This window comes from Rhinoraja longicauda, chromosome 4 (genome assembly GCF_053455715.1).
Source record: "Rhinoraja longicauda isolate Sanriku21f chromosome 4, sRhiLon1.1, whole genome shotgun sequence".
NCBI lineage: Eukaryota > Metazoa > Chordata > Chondrichthyes > Rajiformes > Arhynchobatidae > Rhinoraja > Rhinoraja longicauda.
Genome location: NC_135956.1, coordinates 64,694,393 through 64,713,393, shown reverse-complemented (window position 1 = coordinate 64,713,393; position 19,001 = coordinate 64,694,393). Strand labels below are relative to the sequence as shown.

Sequence of the window (19,001 nt, the reverse complement as noted above, 5' to 3'; positions counted from 1 at the left end):
TGGGAAGATATGGCCAGTGGTGGGGTCCCGTTGTAGGTGACGGAAATGTTGGTGGATGATATGTTGGATCCGCTGGCTGGTGGGGTGGAAGGTGAGAACGAGGGGGATCCTGTCCTTGTTGCGAGTGGGGGGAGGGGGAGCAAGAGCGGAGCTGCGGGATGTAGAAGAGACCCTAGTGAGAGCCTCATCTATAATGGAGGAGGGGAAGCCCCGTTTTCTGAAGAACGAGGACATCTCGGAAGCCCTAGTCTGAAACACCTCATCCCGGGCGCAGATGCGGCGTAGACGGAGGAATTGGGAGTAGGGGATAGACTTTTTGCAGGGGACCGGGTGGGAAGAAGTGTAGTCCAGATAGCTGTGCGAGTCGGTGGGCTTGTAGTAAATGTCCGTCACTAGTCTGTCTCCTGTGATGGAGATGGTGAGGTCCAGAAACGGGAGGGAGATATCAGAGATAGTCCAGGTATATTTAAGGGCAGGATGGAAATTGGAGGTGAAGTGTATGAAGTCAGTGAGTTCTGCATGGGTGCAAGAGGTAGCACCAATGCAGTCGTCGATGTAGCGGAGGTAGAGTTCGGGGATGGGGCCAGTGTACGTCTGGAACAGGGATTGTTCGACGTACCCGACAAAGAGGCAGGCGTAGCTAGGGCCCATGCGAGTGCCCATAGCTACGCCTCTGGTTTGGAGGAAGTGGGAGGAGTCAAAGGAGAAGTTGTTGAGGGTAAGAACCAGCTCTGCTAGGCGGAGGAGAATGTTGGTCGATGGGGATCTCCCGATGGCCCAGCACTTTAACTCCCCCTCCCATTCCCAGGCTGACCTCTCTGTCATGGGCCTCCTCCAGTGCCATAGTGAGGCCCGCCGGAAATTGGAGGAGCAGCACCTCATATTTCGCCTGGGTAGTTTGCAGCCCGGTGGTATGAACGTCGACTTCTCCAACTTCAGATAGCTCCTCTGTCCCTCCCTTCCCCTCCTCCTTCCCAGATCTCCCTCTATCTTCCTGTCTCCACCTATATCCTTCCTTTGTCCCACCCCCGACATCAGTCTGAAGAAGGGTCTCGACCCAAAACGTCACCCATTCCTTCTCTCCCGAGATGCTGCCTGACCTGCTGAGTTACTCCAGCTAGAGAAAAATTGGATGAGCTTGGGCTGTTTTCTTTGCAGCAGAGGAGGTGAAGAGGTAACTTTATTTAGTGGCCGAGATGGGGTGAATAGATCACAATATCACATACAAGAGAGATTTTTTAAAATGGGTACATTGATTTAAAGTAAATTGTAGAAGGGAGATAGTTTAACTTAGATAGCTTAGTATGAGTAACAGCAATGTGGAAAATGTTGAAAATGAATGGAAAGAGTTCTCTGCTTTGTCCCCCACCGAACTGGAAACACATCACAATTACATATCAATTTAAGTTTTAACCTTATTTCTGTTGTGATCCAATCCATCTCTGCATCTTTGAGCATTGATGTTAGAAACACCAAGTTCATTTGATCTCCTTTTACTATTTTCTACAGGTTGTGTTCCAGTTTCAGCAGCAATTCATTGCACAAAATTATCCCTCAGTCAAGTGGATCAGAATAAAAGAAACAGACAGAAGGATGATCTACAGAAAACCCAGTGATGTTGCAAAACATTTAAAGAAACTTATAAATAAAAAGAGAGTCAAACAAGAGAGTCAGTAACTCAGCATGTTCAATGGTCTCTCCAGCATTGGAAGAAGTTTATAATTCAGAATCAATAAAAGTTTACATTTGTTAATGAAGATGGCAGTTTCAAATGGGTAAATATGAAGAGGTAATGGATTAAGTAACTGAAGGCAAAAATCTTGGAGAAGGGAGACATAAGCAAATGAGGAAAAGATTCAAGGTCTTTTATTGTCACATGTACTAATTAAGGTACACTGATATTCGATTTACCATACAGCCATACTAACAAAAGCAACGGCACACAACTTAAAAAAAGTGACCATAAACATCCACCACAGCGGATTCCCCACATTCCTCACTGTGATGGAAGGCAATAAAGTTCGATCCTCTTCCCTCTTTATTCTCCCACGGTTGGGGCAGTCGATGCTCCCGCAGCCGGCGATCAAAGCTCCCGCCTTGGGGCGGTCGAAGCTCCTGCGGCTTTGAGCTCCCGAAGTCAGTCTCTAACCAGGGACCATGATGTTAATGTCTGCTCCATGATGTTAATGTCTGCAGACTCCCGCGGTTGGAGCTCCGAGGTCGATCCCCGACAGGGATCGTCAGCTCCACGATGTTAAGTCTGCAGGCTCCCATGCCTGGAGCTCCCGAAGTCGATCTCCAGCAGAGGCTGCCAGCTCCTCAAGGTTTCAAGGTCAGTTTATCATCACATGTACCAATTAAGGTACAGTGAAATTTGAGTTACCATACAGCCATACTAAGTGAAAAACAACAAGACACACAATCACATAAACGTTAACATAAACATCCATCACAGTGGATTCCACATTCCTCACTGATGGAAGGCAATAAAGTTCAATCTTCATCCTCTTGTTCTCCCGTGGTCCGGGCAGTCAAACCATCGCAGTTGGGGCGATCAAAGCCCCCGCAGCCAACGATCGAAGCCCCCACCGGGTTCTTGAAACTCCCGTGTCAGGGCAGTTGAAACTCTCCGTGGCATGGAGCTCCCGAGTCAGCCTCTTCTTATTAGAGAACGCGGGCTTCACGATGTTAAAGTCCACAGGCCCCGCGGTTGGAGCTTCGATCCCTGGCAAAGGGCTCGCAAGTTCCGCGATGTTAAAGTCCCTCAGACTCCCGGGGCTTGGAGCCTCTTAACTAATCAGACCGTTATACTTTTTACTTTTACAACAAAAAAGTCATGAATGCTCATTCATTGTGACTGCTGAATGCCTTGGCCGCCGGACTACATAACTCTATTTTCACTGCAAACAAGGACTATGTTCCTGTGATTCCATTGATTTGATGTGACTAATACTGATGTTCATGGCAATCTTATTCCTTGGCACAATAGAAGACCATTTTTCAGATAGCCTTGTCCCTGGTATAATCTGCAATAAGGAAATAGTGCAGAGTTAATCATCTTTACACAGTAATTTAAATTAGTAAACATACAAGTTTTGAGGATGAAGAAAATTGCTGCTTCCCTGGCAGTGAGCAGCATCAGTCTAAATGGGATATTTTTCCACAGTTTTGTTTTATTTTACCCTGGTATTTATAGACTCCTTTTCTAGTAATGTTTCAATTCTCAATATTGATTTCTTTGATTAATAGGTGTTTAAAATCAAGGCCAATGTATGTCCTGGATTTAGTGTCTTTTAAACAGTAAAATGCTGGCACTTCTATCTCACAATAGCAATTGTGACACTAGGTCATGTTAACTTTAAACTGGAGACTCATATAATTATTGATAAGCATAAGCCACAGCATGGAGTTAGATCATAAGTCAGCCATTATCATTTTAAATAAAAGAAATGGCTTGAGAATGACATGTACTACACGTATTTCAATGACCAACATATCCCTTATATGGGGGTCAATTTGTAGAAATTAATGTGTGCTTAAGCTTCTTATACTTCAGCCAATTCCTGCACATTTCAGTCTAATACTTAAGTATTTACAAGAGGTTAACGTGATAGATTAACAGTGCAAACCTCACTGTTAACTGAACTAGGTAAAGAAATAATGTAATAAAACACATGAAGCCAATCAGAGGACCCTTTGGGCAAGGCCTCAAAATCTGATATCTTGTGTCCCAATCTGACCTCATGTTCCAAGGGATAGACACAAAATGCTGGAATAACTCAGCGGAACACGCAGCATCTCTGGATAGAAGGAATGGGTGATGTTTCGGGTCGAGACCCTTCTTCAGGTCGAGACCCTTCTTCTTGACCCAAAATGTTACCCTTTCCTTCTATCCAGAGATGCTGCAGTTCCTTCCTACACATCTCTTGTCCCAATCTGACATCTCATGTCCCAATCTGCTTTGCGAGATCACTCAGAGGTAGAGAGTCAGCATACTCCAAAGACGTACAGGTATGTAGGTTAATTGGCTGGGTAAATGTAAAAATGTAAAAATTGTCCCTAGTGGGTGTAGGATAGTGTTAATGTACGGGGATCACTGGGCGGCACGGACTTGGAGGGCCGAAAAGGCCTGTTTCCGGCTGTATATATATGATATGATATGATATGACCTGCCCTGTGCATTAAATAATGAGCAGTGCATTTGGCCATGGGGTTGGAACCAGGAAAATCCAGAAAAATTACCTGCACACCAGTGTTTTGAATGGATTAGAGATTTCTACATCAGCAGTCAGCAGCTTTGTTCTATTCTACTGCCCCAAAACCAAGTGGACTACTTTGCAAAAGCAAATCCATTAGCGATGACATGAAAATTCTGAAATCAAGTTAATTACTTTTGCCATTATTTTATTGACAGCTGACAGCAATTTAGCCATTTCCATGCATATGTGGGTTGGTTGGGAAGTTGTTTAAATGGTTCAACACTTCTACAAAGGTAATGGTACTGTAAGTCTTCTGCAGCAAAATTAAATGCAAAATAAAAGAGTGCACTGGTAAGAAGTACTTACAAATTATTATTGCTCTGAAAGACTCTGACACTGTTAGGCTTTATTTCATAAGTGTGAGTTTTTAAATTGACATATTAATGTATATTTACTACTTAGTAAACTCTTTAGCTTTAAAAGCTCAGCCTCAATTATGTAGAGAGAAAAAAAAATAGGTGCAGGAGTAGGCCATTTGGCCCTTCGAGCCAACCGTTCAATATGATCATGGCTGATCATTTAAAATCAGTAACCCGTTCCTGCTTTTTCCCCATATCCCTTCATTCCTTTAGCCCTAAGAGCTAAATCTAACTCTTGAAAACATCCAGTGAATTGGCCTCCACTGCCTTCTGTGATATAAATCAATATATATATTGTAAATAACTGGGGTCCCAACACCGAGCCTTGCGGCACCCCACTAGTCACTGCCTGCCATTCTGAAAAGGACCCGTTAATTCCTACTCTTTGCTTCCTGTCAGCCAACCTGTTCTCGATCCATGTCAATACCCTACCCCCAATACCATGTGCTCCAATATTGCACACTAATCTCTTGAGACCTAGTCAAAGGCTTTTTGAAAGTCCAGATACACCACATTCACTGGCTCTCCCTTATCCATTCTACTTGTTACATCCTCAAAAAATTCCAGAAGATTAGTCAAGCATGATTTCCCCTTCATAAATCCATGCTGACTTTGACTGATATTACCATAGATGGTAATACCCTCTGAGAAATAATAGATTTTATGTTAGATTTATTTAATAAGTATATATCATTTTCTTTTCTTTTCTAGGCTCTTTCCCCCCAATTTTGATTCCATATTCTAATACACGTTTGCAATCTATTCTATTTTCTTCCTGATTATAGAATGTGAGAACTCTTCAATGTGATTGGCTGGTCCATAAAATATTATAAGGGTTATTGATTTAATTTTACCCTGATGTGGTTAGATCAATTATTTTTGTCCATCCTCACATAGGAAATAACCATTAGTATTCAAACAATAGTTTGCAAGACTAAACTTATTGGATTACCAAGTAGGCAGGGCAGCCAGCACATGCATATTAATGCTTCAGACCAAGATCAATTCCTTGGAATGATTTGTATGTGAAGTTGAGAAGTTAAACTCCAGTCTATATTGCCTCAGATTTCTTTTGAGGCAAAAAGCTGCATTTCTACAGTTAATGTGTTGGCATATTTGGTTCCCAACTAAATTAAAAATGATCGTGACTTTATGTTATTTTATCAGTGATTTTTTTCCCCATTCATCTATAAAACTTTGTTTTTTGATCAACTGGCCTTCACTATCTCATCCAAGCATTCTGTAGATATTTGTTGATAAGAGCATATACTGTCAGTAAGATTTCAATGACATTTATCCATTTAAACGGCAGTTAAACCAGGTCTTCATAACATGCCCTGTTGAAGGCTGAAGTCCCTTGACATTCTGATGGACATGGGATGATGCAGAATTGCCACTCAGGTCCTCTGCCAAGCTCTGATGGGGGATCTGAAAATCCACTGTTATATTGGAAAGTGTATGGTTTTGGATTTGAAGGAAAGGGAAATTACTTTTAAAAATGATTTTGCATTATTGTAATATTTTCAATAATTTTAGTAATTAATTTAAAAAAAAATAATAACATTTTGTTCAATGTCTTCTTAGGCCCCATCGGTCATGGCTGACCATGGGTGATGCATCCTAGTTGGCTGCTTGCTCCACACCTCAGCTAGAGCAGCGTCTCTTGTGGCTGAAGAGACCAATGCGGGAGTGACAGTCTCTGTCGCAAAGGTCACATTTGTGTGTGGACTCTGGTTTGTTGAAGTTGCTGCGCTCCTTTCTGCGTGTTCGCTTTTCTGCCGCTGCATTCATCAGTTTCTCTTCCCCGATTTTGAGATGTTGGTTCAGGGTACCTCTCCATCTCGTACGGTCAGCTGCAAGGCTCTCCCAGGACTCCACATCGATGTCGAACGCCTTCAAATCGCTCTTGCAGACATCCTTGTAACGTAGCTGGGGGCGGCCGATGGTTCTCCTCCCAGATGTTAGTTCTCCATAGAGGATGTCTTTTGGAATACGGCCATCCTCCATGCGGTGGACATGGCCCAGCCACTGCAGCCTGCGCTGCCTGAGTAGAGTGTACATACTGAGTAGAGTGTACATAGCTGCGAGGAGGATGCTAGGAGGCTGCAGAGTGACTTGGATAGATTAGGCGAGTGGGCAAATGCATGGCAGATGCAATATAATGTGGATAAATGTGAGGTTATCCACTTTGGCGGCAAGAACAGGAAAGCAGAGTATTACCTGAATGGTGACCGATTGGGAGAAGGGGAGATGCAACGTGACTTGGGTGTCATGGTGCACCAGTCATTGAAAGCAAGCATGCAGGTGCAGCAGGCAGTGAAGAAAGCGAATGGTATGTTGGCATTCATAGCAAGAGGATTTGAGTTTAGGAGCAGGGAGGTTCTGCTGCAGTTGTACAGGGCCTTGGTGAGACCGCACCTGGAGTATTGTGTGCAGTTTTGATCTCCTAACCTGAGGAAAGACGTTCTTGCCTTAGAGGGAGTACAGAGAAGGTTCACCAGATTAATCCCTGGGATGGCGGGACTTGCATATGAGGAAAGACTGGATAGACTGGGCTTGTACTCGCTGGAATTTAGAAGACTGAGGGGGGATCTTATAGAAACATATAAAATTCTTAAGGGGTTGGAGAGGCTAGATGCGGGAAGATTGTTCTCGATGTTGGAGGAATCCAGAACCAGGGGTCACAGCTTAAGGATAAGGGGGAAGTCTTTTAGGACCGAGATGAGAAAACATTTCTTCACACAGAGAGTGGTGAGTCTGTGGAATTCTCTGCCACAGAAGGTAGTTGAGGCCAGTTCATTGGCTATATTTAAGAGGGAGTTAGATGTGGCCCTTTTTGCTAAAGGGATCAGGGGTATGGAGAGAAGGCAGGTACAGGCTACTGAGCTGGATGATCAGCCATGATCATATTGAATGGCGGTGCAGGCTCGAAGGGCCGAATGGCCTACTGCACCTATTTTCTATGTTTCTATGTTCTACTCGGAAGGCCAGCGCAAGACAGAATCTCTGTGTTGGGCACTCTGTCTTGCCATGATATACCCAGGATATGGCGGATGCTTCTAAGGTGGAAGGTGTTGAGTCTTCTCTCCAGTCTAGCATATGTAGTCCATGTCTCACTGCCGTACAGCAGCGTGCTGTTGACAGTGCTGTTCAATGAAAGTCAGACATTTAAAAACTAAAATTCCTCACAGCTTTTAAAACCACCAAAAACTGGGGTGTAGCTTTGTGGCTGACTATGTTCCTGTGCTGTTATATTCTTTGTTCGTTATTTCCGACTCAGTGACCATCATCCATTATTAGACATGGACTCCCAGAGCGACCCTAATTTCATCTCCTCCCATTCTGCTTTCTGGTGGTCTCCATTCTAAGATTCTTTGTCTCTTCTTTATGTGTTCTGACACTGAAAGTCTGTTCACCAGTGCCTTCCTTTTTCCTTTGATTTGGCTCCACCTCTTTCATAGGTGATATGGTTTTCAATGATGCCGGCTCTATTTCCCACACTTTCTGTTTTGTGCTTTAAAATGCATCTGAAATAGTGCAACAAGGTACACAACATCGAGGCATTTGGGAATGTGGAAGAAGTGTTCTGGGTAAAATAACAAAATAATTACAAAGTCTACCACAGTTTCAGTACATCAGTGGAAACATTGGCAATGTGCTTCAATCCCTGCTATGAAGCATTTTATTATTAAATAAAAAGACAAACAATTCAAATGTTAAAAAGAGCTTATAATTTAAGTTCTGCAATTTCCTCTCTGAATGCTCTGGGAAATTGTGCCTAACCTGCACCACAAGATGTCTCACAAATGTGTAAATGCATTTGCATTTACACACAATTGAATTAGTATTGACGATGCAGGAGTCCAGGATTTACCGAAGAACAAGTGATGCCACATTTGTTAAGATATTCCAATGCCTTGCATTGAGTCCAAAACATTCTGCTGAATGATTCACCACATGAATCTTGTACCGGGTTAGGTTTGTCAAATGATCGAAGCGAGTTAGGAGCTGCAGGGCTACAGTTATAAAGGCAGCATTACAATTAAAACACAAAGTACTTGTGCTATAACTCCAGGATAAGCGCTCAACTTAGAAAACCAAGCCCAAAGTATTATCTCAATATCAAACTAAATATACCAACTTACAATAAATTACTCCATATGCAACAATCAGCTATCTATATATTAATTAGCTCTTTAAAACAAAACTAATCCCGTAGATGCAAGAATATCATTGGAGTTATTTACCTCCCTCCATTACCTCCCTTCATTGGCATTTCATTGCATTAGGCCCACAACACCTCAGGAAGGCTCAACAATTTGTCTGACATCCCAGAACAACCTGCTCTCACCACCTATGCTACCAGTATCTACTAAATAAAGGAAGCTGCAGCCAATTAGCTCACTCTAACAAATGCTAAACACCTATCTTCCACTAATCCTAGCCCATCATTAAGCTTGTAACATCACAAATATCAAGTCAAGTCAATTTTATTTGTATAGCACATTTAAAAACAACCCACGTTGACCAAAGTGCTGTACATCTGATTAGGAAAAAAAAAAAAAGAAACATACAGTGGCAGGCAGCCAAACACAACGGCGCGGCCATCTTGAACAAAATGTTTAACTAAAGCAGAATGGTGTCCCGCGGCTGCGCCGCGCCGGGCGATGGAAGGCCCCGCGGAAGAGACCTAAAAATTAAAAAAAAGAAAGATTTCCCCCACCCACACCACACCCCCAACATACCCCCCCCCCTCACCACCCTCACCACCCCCCCCCCCACCCCCACCCCCCCCCCCCCCACATACACAACCAAAACAAAACACCCCACCACCAACACACAAACAATAAGGACAAAGGACAAACAGAGCTCTAGGGGCTAGTGGAATCAAGGGGTATGGGGAGAAGGCAGGCACGGGTTACCGATTGTGGACGGTCAGCTTAGGATGAGGTTGGGTTCATAATAATAATAATACATTTTATTTATATAGCGCTTTTCATATACTCAAAGACGCTTTACAGAGATTTTGAGAACATAAGACAGGAGAATGAGGCCATTCTGCCCATTGCATCTGTTCTGCCATTCAATCATGGCTGATCTATTTTTCCCTCTCAACCCCATTTTCCTACCTTCTCCCTGTAACCTTTAATGCCCTAACTAATCAAGAACCTATCAATCTCCACTTTAAAAATATCCAATGGCTTTGCCTCCACCGCCGTTGGTGGCAATGAATTCCACAGAATCACCACCTCCTGGAATAAAGCAATTCCTCCTTATCTCCATTCTAAAGATACACACTCTTATTCCGGGGCTGTGCCCTCTGGTCCTAGACTCCCACTACTGGAAATATCCTCTCCACATCCAATCTATCCAGGCCTTTCAATATTCGATAGGTTTCATTGAGATCCTCCCTCATCCTTCTAAACCAGCGAGTACACGCCCAAAGACATTAAACGCACATCATACTTTAACTCAATCATTCCTGGGATCATTCTCGCAAAGTATCACCCGGGATACACTTGCACAGACTACAATTACAAAGAAACACACATACTGCATGTCATACTTTTCCTTTCTGCCCCTATTGCCAGAAGTACATGTGAAGTAGAAATAGGAGTAACCTCATCCTATCAGCAATTCAATGAAATAATGGCAGACTTCTTTCATTTCTGTGCGATGTTCCTGCATTAAACCTATATCCTTTTTCTCCCCTTAATATTTAAACATCCATCTGTCTCTGATTTGAACATATTCAGCAACTGAGCCTCCACAATCCCCTTGTGTCGAGAATCTCATCCTTTTCCTAATTGGCTGACCTCTTATTTTGAGCTTGCGATCCCTGGTTCTGGATGCTCCTCCCAAGGGAAACCTAATTCCTTCATCTCCCCTTCCAACCTCCATAACAATTTTGTATGATTCAATAAGGTCGCCACTCATTCTTCTAAATTCTGCAGAGCATAGGGCTGGTTTGCTTCATCTGTCCTCATGGGACAAACCCTTATTCTCGGAATCAATCTGGTGAACTTTTGTTGGACTCCATCTGTTGACAGTGTATCTTCCCTCAGGAAAGAAGCCCAATTGTATACACAATCACCCAGGTGCAATCTCATCAGAGCCTTATAGAGATAAAGCAGAAGGCTTGTTTTATATTTGTTCAGTTTAATATTTTGGTTCAGTTTAATATTTTTACTATGAACTAGACTGAGGTGGACCCGTTGGGTCCAAATCTCTCCTGCGGGCCTCTCCTGCGGCAACCCTCCCCCAACTGACGATCCTGCGGACCTGGCAACACTCTCCAACTAACGAAGCCCGTTGCCGGGCGGGGAATGTCTCCCAGGGTCGTGGGCAAGCAAGGGGGGGACAGAGAAGGGGAGAGGGTGGCATGCACCTTGGCCCCAGTGCTGCAGCCAGAGTGTCCTCCACTCCCCCACCCACCCGCCCACTCCATCCCCCTCTCAACCCCTGTTAAAACTCCCCAAAACCTCCTGCATTGGTCTAGCACCCTCCCCTCCCCCACTCCCTCTCCCCTCCCCCACTCCCTCTCCCCTCCCCCACTCCCTCTCCCCTCCCCCACTCCCTCTCCCCTCCCCTCCCCTCCCCATCCCCCACTCCCCTCCCCCTCCCCCCACTCCCCCCTCCGCTCCCTCCCACTCCCCCTTACCCCCACTCCCCCTTACCCCCACTCCCCCCCTCCCACACCCCACCCCCCCTCACCACCCCCATGCCCTCCCCACCCCTTCCCCCACCTACACCTTCCCCCACCTACACCCTCCCCCCCACTCCCCTTCCCCCACCTCCACTCCCCCCATTCCCACCTCCCCCCCACCCCTACTCCCCCACCCACTCCCCCCCCCCCACCCCTCCTCCCTTGCCGTCTCCCCCCCACTCCCTCCCCACTCACCCGTGCCATGCCGTTCGGACCCATTGGGTTCTGAGCACGTATTGTAAGTTGAAATGCATTGAAAACGTGTGATCACGTGTCCAGAACCGAGCGGCGGCTCGCTGCAGGTCCCTGCCATTTGCACCATCGCAAAGGCGAACTATCGCAAGTTGAACCATCGTAACCTTGGGAGTAACCTGTACTTTAAATTGAACTCCCCCCACTCGGGCGACAGGTATTAGATGAACGGGACCCAACTGCGCAGCCGCGGAGTAAGTATTAGATATTTGACTCTATTTTCATTTTTTGATTTTAAAATTCATGTACTTAATTTTAATGGTTCTTAAATGTGTGTCAATGACAGTGAATTTGAAAATCATTAAGATTCATCTTTGATTGCCAGCTTTGATTTCTGTTAAAACATTCAGAAGCATTACAGTGGCTTGGTCAATGCCTAGCAGAGGACTTGCCATGGTTCGGCAATGCTGCTAAAGTCTAGGACATTTCTAACCTTAAATTCATAAGTTATAGTAGAATTAGGCCATTCAGCCCATCATTCTGATTATGGCTGATCTCTCTTTCCTTCTCAACCTCATTCTCCTGAGACCATGGCCTCTGGTCCTAGATTCTCCCACTAGTGAAAACATCCTCTACAAATCCACTCTTTTCAGGCCTTCATTCCAAGTCATCACAGGTTTGGGGAATCTGAAATGCAAACTTGGGCCAGTAGGAATCAGCTCTTTGCGTCCTTGACAACTTTGATGTGGGTGGGTTGAAACGAGATTGGCAGGGGGGTGGGATCCAATGCAGGACTGAGGGAGGTGAGTGGCTGGAGGTCGGTATGGAAGGTGATGAAAAAAAGTCCAATGCACCAAATAGGCAGGAGCATGGCTATGAGCAAGGAAGGACTGTTGGATTGAATTGCATATAAATACATAGAAACGTAGAAAATAAGTGCAGGAGTAGGCCTTTCAGCCCTTTGAGCCAGCACCGCCATTCAATTTGATCATGACTGATCATCCAAAATCAGTACCCCGTCCTGGCTTTTTCCCCATATCTCTTGATTCACTTAGCCCGAAGAGCTAAATCTAACTGTCTCTTGAAAACAATCTCTTTAAAATATTTTAATACAAGAAGACTGATGGATAAATCAGGCCGTGGATAGGTATGTGCAACTAGGACATTGTAGCCATTATCGAAACCTAGCAAAGAGAGGGACAGGAATGGCAGCTTAATGTTCCAGCCTTAGGCTGCTACAGGAGAGTTAGAAGTTGGGGTAAAAGAGTTGGGGGTGTTGCTTTATTGATTAAGGAGAATGTCAAGGCAGTGATCAAAGATGACATTGCTGATGGTTCGTCTAGTGAGGAGCTGGGAAATAAAAAACGGATGGTCACCTTGTTGGGATTGTACTATAGACCCCAAAAGTCGATGGGAATTAGAGGAACAAATATGCCAGGAAATTGCAGACAGCTGCAGGACTAATATGGTTGTCATAGTAGGGGATTTAAACTTTCTCAATGTAGACTGGGACTGTCATAGTGCCAAGGGCTTAAGAAGTGTTCTGACAAATTTCCTCAGGCAATATGTAGAGGGTCCTACAAGACAGAAGGCAAAGCTTGATCTACTCTTAGGAAATTTGGAAGGGAAAGTGACTGAAATATCCAAGGGCGCGCCTTTAGGGACAAGTGACCATTGTTTTATTAGCTTTAAAATAGTTATGAATAAAGTCAGGGCAGGCCCAAAATTGGGGCAAGGCCAACTTTGATGGTATAAGCAATTGACTAAAGTTGTTTGAGGAAGGTTGTTTGCAGGCAATGAAACATCCAGAAAGTGGGTTGCTTTCAAAAGTGCAATGACAATGAGATAATTGAGGCTCTGGTCTGAAAGAAGGAGGCATAGGACAGGTATAGGCAGCTGGAATCGAGAATTACCCTGCAGGATTTTGAGGAACTGAGCAACAATCTTAAGAAGCAAATGAGTGGTGCAAAAAGGAGCAGAGGATAACTCTGGCATATATTAAGGAATATCCATAGAGATTTTATAAGTACGTTAAGGGAAAGAGAGTAACTAGAGAGAGAATATGGATCCACAGAAAAAAACCAGTCAAAGCAGTGTGGAACCACATGAGATGGGCAAGGTCCTCAGTGAGTAAGTACTTCCCTTTGGTTTTACTGTGAGAAAGACGTGAGGACTGGGTAACTTGGGAGAGTTAATGGAGATGTCTTGAGGACAGTCTATATTATGGTCGAGGAATGCTGGATGTCCTAAGACATATGAAGGTAGATAGAAGGCCTGATCAAATATATCCGAGGTCACTGTGGGAAGCCAGAGAATCTTGACAGCAGATCTTGACATTGAACAGATGGGCTGAGGAATGCTTAAAGGAGTTTAATGCAAATAAGAGCGAGGTGCTGCATTTTGGGAAGTCACACCAGGGCAGGACCTTCACAGTGAATGGCAAGGTCTTGGGGAGTGTTGTAGAGCAGAAAGTTGTAGTAGTAGAGGTACATCATTCCTTGAAAGTGGAGTCAGGTAGATAGGGTGGTCATGAAGGCTTTTGCTAAATTACCCATCATCACTCAGGGTATTGAGTAGAGAAGTTGGAATACTATAGTTGTATAAGATGTTCATGAGGCCATGTTTGGAGTACAGTAAACCCTCGTTTTAACTGAGCCCTTTGTAATGGATTATGGTTGTAGGGGATGGATGTGCCGACGCTTAGGGGTATACTTGTCGAGGTTAATAAGATCATGAGGGGAATAGATAGGGCGAATCCACAGTCTTTTACCCAGAATAGGGGAATCCAGGAAGTAGAGAACATAGGTTTAAAATGCGAGGGAATAGATTTAATAGGAAGCTGAGGGGCAATTTTTGTATGCAGTGGGTAGCGGGTGCATGGAACGAGCCAGAAAAGGTAGTGGAGGGAGGTACCATAACAACATTTAAAATACATTTGGACAGGGACATGGATAGGAAAGGTTTAGAAGAATATGGGCAGGCATCGGCAGATGGGACAAGTGTAGATGGGCATCTTGGTCAGTGTGGGCAAGTTGGTCCAAATGGCCTGTTTCAGTTCTGTATTACTCTATGAATGGCTGTCAGGGGGTAATATGTTTCAGTTATGACACTCCTGCTGTTCAAACAAGCAGCCAGAGCTCACAGGTGGAAAATGGTCACTTGGGCAAGATAGGAATGACTACTGTAACTTTGAGAAGATAAGAACTTAGATTTCTCATCCAATAATGTTGTGGTTCATGCATGCTTTAGTTCATATCTTTCTATCACTGACATTTACCACTTTGTAATTTAGTAATTTTGTTCTTGGCATAATACAATATAATCAATTATAATCTTAACTGCCCAGGATGTTTGATTTTATGTGATTATATATTTGCAAGCATGACTCAGTAGCCTGACATTTTAATTCTTCCTCCCGCTCCTCATCTGACCTCTCTGTCGTTAGCCTCCTATACTATTCCAACAAAGTCGAATTAGGCATGTTCGGATTCAATATTTAATTCAACAATTTCAGACAACAGGCTTTTTCAGTTTGTGTCAGAACCGCCCAGTATCTGCAGTGTTTTGTATTTTACAGTTCTAGCATGGAATTGTATTCTGTTTTAATTCATATCCTCCAGACAGGTCAAGACTTTGGCATCTGCTCTTGCCAGTTCCACCAGCACTTCGGTCTCTCTTTAAATGCCATCCTATCAAAGAAATTCACTTTGTTCTCTCCCCCTTCCCTGCAACAAAAAATAGGTTTGATTTCCAACTTTTCCTTGTTTCTCTCTCCACAGATGCTCTCAGACTTGCTAAGTATTTCTGGCATCTTTAGCTTTTGATTCATATTCCCAGCAACTATTGATTATATGAGTTTTATAGGCACACCCTTTCCTCTATTCACATCGACTGTTTACTTTTTCGTTCCCACGTGCTTTTACTTGATCCCATATACTCATGTTCACTCTCTCAATATAATTTTGTCTTCAAAGTTAAGTTGGTCATATAATTCATGTTTAGTATAATGCAGTTGTGTTAAATACCATCTTTATCATTTTTATTCTTGTGCACTAGTTATTGGTATACTAAATCTGGTCTACTGATTTTGCAGCTCCTTCAGTGTCATGAGGAATGATGATTGTAAAAACAGCTGGATTATTTTAAAGACCAATTCATTTCAGTCATGTCCTTCAGGAGAGGTAATCTGAAATCTTATCCAGTCTAGCTTACTTCTGATTTATCTAAATTGGCTGACTTTTCCATGACCTCTGAAATGGCCTAGCAAGCCATTCAGTTGCTCATATATCCTTTGTTCAAACAGAGAAAGAATAAATACACCTAGCACAAACTACTAAAACTATCTGGTACTTACCTAGCTACCAAATTTAGACAGGGCAAAGTAGCTCCATATCCGAGCAATCATGCAAATTCCTCCTCGCAACATCTGGGGACTATAGTCTATATTGGCAAAGCTAGCCCAATGACCATCCAAGCAACAACCCTGTGCACATAGCACATCTATGCACATGCACGTTTGTCTCCATTTCCCTCTAGCCTATTACCATCTCCACGCATCTGTCAACCACCCCACTTGTATCCGCTTACCACTTGCCAACATTTGTCCCGTCCCTGCCTCTCTTTTGCATCAGTTAGTCCTTAGGGTCAAACATCTTTATCATGGATTTGAACTATTAACTGTTTCGCTTCCCACAGATGCTCCCTGACCAGCTAACAATGATCAGATGGATTTCTCTCGCCTTTTGTCTTTTTTTTTTACAGTATTTCCGCCGCTGCAGATCTTTTTGATTTTTGAGAGGTAAACTTGTTTGACTTCACCCTCAGCAATCCACCTCTGGCTGATGTATATGGCCATGGTAACATTGGTCAAAGTGACTGGCACAATTTGTGAGGAAGTAAAGTCTTGCTTCACACTAAGGACATACGTGGTGCTACATTGGTGCTAAATAGAATGGACTCAGAACTGAACTGGCAGCTGAAAACGGCGTATCCATGAGGTGCAGTGGATCTCCGAAAGTAGCAGAACTGTATGCCCCTACTACCTGTAAACACTTGAACCACTTTCTTTACCATTACTGCGTAGGAAGGAACTGCAGATGCTGGTGTAAACCGAAGATAGACACAAAAAGCTGAAGTAACTCAGCGGGACAGGTAGCATCTCTGGAGAGAAGGAATGGGTGACGTTTAGGATCGAGACCCTTCTTCAGACAAAGATGTCTGAAGAAGGGTCTCGACCTGAAACATCACCCATTCCTTCTCTCCAGAGATACTGCCTGTCCTGCTGAGTTACTCCAACTTTTTGTGTCTATCTTCTCTACCGTTACTATCAAGTCCAGAGATTAACTTTGGTTTAATGCAGAAGGATATGCTGTGAATAGCAGCAGGCATACCTAGAAATGATGAGATGCCTTCCGAGTGGAACTGCAACACACGACTACGTGTGTGTTAAACTGCAAAACAGCATGCAATAGACAGGGCTAAACAACCTGTTATTAATGATGGTGGACTAATGGGAGGAAGAGACTCAAGGATCATAGCTTTCCTCAGTGAAAGGAAGGCCCATATATGAATGTTAAAGACATTGTTAATGCAGTGTAACCATTATGAGCCAGAATTGCCAAGTGGATGATTAATTTCACCTTCTTCCTGTGGGTCTCATCATTAGAGAAGGCAATTCAATTCACCTCATGCAACAGTATGAAAAGGCTGAGTGCACTGGATATTGAAATTGCTATAGGTCCAAACAGCAACTATACTACTGAATAGAGTTACAGCTCTATAGTTGCAGAATAGAGTTGCAGGAGCTAGGGTGGGTAAATTAGGAGCACCTATTATTGTGTAATTCCACTTCTGACATTTGGGAGTCATTTAAAATTCCAGCTCTGGCATGTTCCAGTAAGGAGGGGGGATAAAGATGGTATGGTAAGGGGACCTTGGATGACCAAAGAGGTGGTAAATTAGGTCAAAAAGATAAAAAGAAGCATATGTAAGGTTTAGAAAAATAAGATCAGAAAGGACCCTTGAGGAAATTGAAGCAAGCAGGAAAAAACTCAAGCGGGCACTTAGTTGGGCTAAAAAGAGTCATGAAATATCAAAAGCTCTGCTTTTCCAAAACATCTTCAGTGGTTTGAGGTGATTACCGTCATCCTCTCAAGTGTAAACAGGAGTTTTAATAAATGCCAGCAATGCCCCTGTCCCTAAAATTGAATGTAAAAAAATGTTTATTTTCAATCTTGTGAAAATTCCTCCTGCATCCACTTGGGGGCTCCATTGTTCTTTACCAGGGTCTGAAAATCAAGCTCAATTTTAATTGAACTGAAAACTCCTGTCAGTTTTAAAAACTATTGTGTGTTTCTCTTTTGTTTAAAAAACATAATTTGTAGGTTTTCATTCAGTTGGTGTTCAGCAAGAACTAGGGCAGATTATGATGAAAAACATACTTTTTAACCAACATCACACTACATTACAATATATTAGTAAGCCTCGAAGACCAGAGAGTGGAGGAGTGGGCCAGTGAGAGAGGTATTGCCTCCAGCACTGTCAAAGTCGGCTGCAGGAGGTGCCATCTGAGACACAGAGGTAGTTGGGTAGGGAGGGGGACATTAGTTTGCGGGCAGAGCTGGTCGAGGGCAACGGAGGAGACCCTGCCTCAGCCTTGGGTCGCTCCTGTACTACCAGCATGTGGACTGGACTTTCAACTTTTTATCTTTTTTTTTGTAAATGGCACCAAAACATGGCAACTGTGCATTTGTGAGCTGCGCAGAAGAATTTCACTGTGCTGTGCATACGTGGCGATAAAGAACCATTCAACCATTATAATAGTTGCTGCTTTACAGCGAATGCAGCGCCGGAGACTCAGGTTCGATCCTGAGTACGGGTGCTGCACTGTAAGGAGTTTGTACGTTCTCCCCGTGACCTGCGTGGGTTTTCTCCGAGATCTTCGGTTTCCTCCCACACTCCAAAGACGTACAGGTATGTAGGTTAATTGGCTGGGTAAATGTAAAAATTGTCCCTAGTGGGTGTAGGATAGTGTTAATGTACGGGGATCGCTGGGCGGCACGGACTTGGAGGGCCGAAAAGGCCTGTTTCCGGCTGTATATATATGATATGATATGATAATAGCAGGAGTAAATGAGCAGCACTCTAACTGGCATTGGGCATTTCAAATTTTGTAAACTTAAAATTAATATTATACTAATACTAATAATAAATATTATAAAAAATTTAATGCTGGAATAGAGAAATAAGAACTGATTAAAAAAGTCTTGGCTGTGGTTGATGATTTAAACAGCTGTCAGCTTCCTATTCCAACATAAGACACACTGCAATGTTTGTTACACCCATACAACTCCTTTATATCTGGCCTGCTGTCGAGCCTCAATTATAAGGTTATGGAAATCCAGTAACCAAAACTAATATTCAGACATCTCATCACTTTTATATCTGTCACATGTGGCATCGTCAATATTTTGATTTGAGAGCCTG

The 19,001-nt window shown here is 43.5% G+C and overlaps 1 protein-coding gene across 1 annotated transcript in view; it reads left to right on the top strand.

Moving 5' to 3' along the window:
• The window catches only part of LOC144593026 (uncharacterized), a 102,053-nt gene extending 95,957 nt beyond the window's left edge, over nucleotides 1-6,096 (top strand). Inside the window, exon 12 of the mRNA XM_078398440.1 lies at nucleotides 1,510-6,096. Within this exon, the coding sequence (XP_078254566.1) occupies nucleotides 1,510-1,677 (168 nt within the window). The 3' untranslated portion in view covers nucleotides 1,678-6,096. The remainder of the gene's footprint in view (nucleotides 1-1,509) is intronic.
• Nucleotides 6,097-19,001: the final 12,905 nt, after the last annotated feature.